Source organism: Geospiza fortis, unplaced genomic scaffold, assembly GCF_000277835.1.
Source record: "Geospiza fortis unplaced genomic scaffold, GeoFor_1.0 scaffold135, whole genome shotgun sequence".
NCBI classification, from domain to species: Eukaryota; Metazoa; Chordata; class Aves; order Passeriformes; family Thraupidae; genus Geospiza; species Geospiza fortis.
In genome coordinates, this window is record NW_005054646.1 from 252,805 (window position 1) to 255,058 (window position 2,254).

A 2,254-nucleotide genomic window follows, 5' to 3' on the forward strand; every position below is an offset into this window, starting at 1 on the left:
CCGCGGGGACAGGGACACGGAGCGCGCAGAGGACGCGGACACCGGCGGCACACGGACACTGACCGGGACACACGGACAGCGGTATGTCCCTGGCAAACACCGAGCCCAGGGAAGGTGGCGCTGCACGCCCGGCGGGTGGCACTGGGGCCAGCCAGGTGACAGTCCCTGTCCCGCAGGCTTTGGGGAGCGGGAGCCCGGGCAGGGGGAGCAAAAGGGGCCCCAGAGCGATCCCACCCCACCCCAGCTGCATAAAGGGGATCGGGCTGGGAAAGGGTTAAGATGTTCGCGGTGCAGCTGCAGCCGATCGATGCCTCAGTTCCGCGGGGGACGTGGATGGACGGGACCTCCCGCTGATGAACCGGAGCTAATTTGCAGTTAATTGGCCCCCCTCTGCTCCCCCATCCTCCCCCTTCTTCTCCCTCGGGCTGCGCTCAGGGTCTTGCTTCGGTTCCGGCCGGGAGTCGCATGGTCGGGGAGGTGGGACCCCCGGGATCCCACACACATCTCGGCACTTCTGGGGGAGCAGATCCATCACCGGGGGTCCCGGAACAGGAGAGAGACCTGCCCGCCCGTCCAACGCCGGCCCTGAAGCCATCGAGGAGTACAAAGGGAATTTGGGGTGCCCCTGGGGCCAGGGTCAGACTGGGAGGAGTGTGGTGCCAGGTACCCCCTCCCGGAGGTCGGGACCTCCCTTTACATCTGCACCCCAGGATTCCAGGATATCCCCCTCCCAAAGAGCGCCCCACAACCCCCGGGGCCCGGATCCCCCTACAGCCCAGAACCCCCCATCCCCGGATCCCCCTACACCCCAAAACCCCCGATCCCAGGACCCCCAGGACCCCCGCACCCCCCAATCCCTATCCCAGGATCTCCCATCATCCCCCACCGACACTGACCGGGACACACGGACAGCGGTATGTCCCTGGCAAACACCGAGCCCAGGGAAGGTGGCGCTGCACGCCCGGCGGGTGGCACTGGGGCCAGCCAGGTGACAGTCCCTGTCCCGCAGGCTTTGGGGAGCGGGAGCCCGGGCAGGGGGAGCAAAAGGGGCCCCAGAGCGATCCCACCCCACCCCAGCTGCATAAAGGGGATCGGGCTGGGAAAGGGTTAAGATGTTCGCGGTGCAGCTGCAGCCGATCGATGCCTCAGTTCCGCGGGGGACGTGGATGGAGGGGACCTCCCGCTGATGAACCGGAGCTAATTTGCAGTTAATTGGCCCCCCTCTGCTCCCCCATCCTCCCCCTTCTTCTCCCTCGGGCTGCGCTCAGGGTCTTGCTTCGGTTCCGGCCGGGAGTCGCATGGTCGGGGAGGTGGGACCCCCGGGATCCCACACACATCTCGGCACTTCTGGGGGAGCAGATCCATCACCGGGGGTCCCGGAACAGGAGAGAGACCTGCCCGCCCGTCCAACGCCGGCCCTGAAGCCATCGAGGAGTACAAAGGGAATTTGGGGTGCCCCTGGGGCCAGGGTCAGACTGGGAGGAGTGTGGTGCCAGGTACCCCCTCCCGGAGGTCGGGACCTCCCTTTACATCTGCACCCCAGGATTCCAAGATATCCCCCTCCCAAAGAGCGCCCCACAACCCCCGGGGCCCGGATCCCCCTACAGCCCAGAACCCCCCATCCCCGGATCCCCCTACACCCCAAAACCCCCGATCCCAGGACCCCCAGGACCCCCGCACCCCCCAATCCCTATCCCAGGATCTCCCATCATCCCCCACCGGGACCGGGGATGGCGGTCCCTATGGGATGCAAATTTGGGAGGGTTTCTGACCAATCAGAACGCAGCGCTCAGCTCCGGCCCCACCCCTCCCGGGGAACCTCTCTCTGACTGGGTGAGGCCGGGCTCCCCTGAGCCAATAGGAGCACAGAGCTCAGTAGGGGGTGGAGCCTCCCTGGTTTATGAATGGGCGAGGGCAGGGCGGGCACGATCCGGGCGTGGGGAGAGGGCAGAGGGACCGGGGCAGGGACCGGGTCACAGATAGGGCAGGGATGGGGCACAGATAGGGGCACAGATGGGGCAGGGACCGGGGCAGGGACCGGGTCACAGATAGGGCAGGGATGGGGCAGGGATTGGGGCACAGATAGGGCAGGGATGGGGCAGGGACCGGGGCACAGGTAGGGCAGGGATGGGGCACAGATGGGGCAGGGATTGGGGCCCAGATAGGGCAGGGATGGGGCAGGGACCAGGGCACGGGTAGGGCAGGGGTGGGGCAGGGGTCGGGGCACAGATAGGGATGCGGAAAACGGTGCGGG

The 2,254-nt window shown here is 67.2% G+C and overlaps 1 protein-coding gene across 1 annotated transcript in view; it reads right to left on the reverse strand.

Annotated features, from left to right (window-relative positions):
- BTBD17 (BTB domain containing 17) overlaps positions 1-532 on the reverse strand; it is a 5,716-nt gene extending 5,184 nt beyond the window's left edge. Inside the window, 1 exon segment of the mRNA XM_031064870.1 lies at positions 499-532. Within this exon segment, the coding sequence (XP_030920730.1) occupies positions 499-532 (34 nt within the window).
- Between the last annotated feature and the right edge of the window lie 1,722 nt (positions 533-2,254).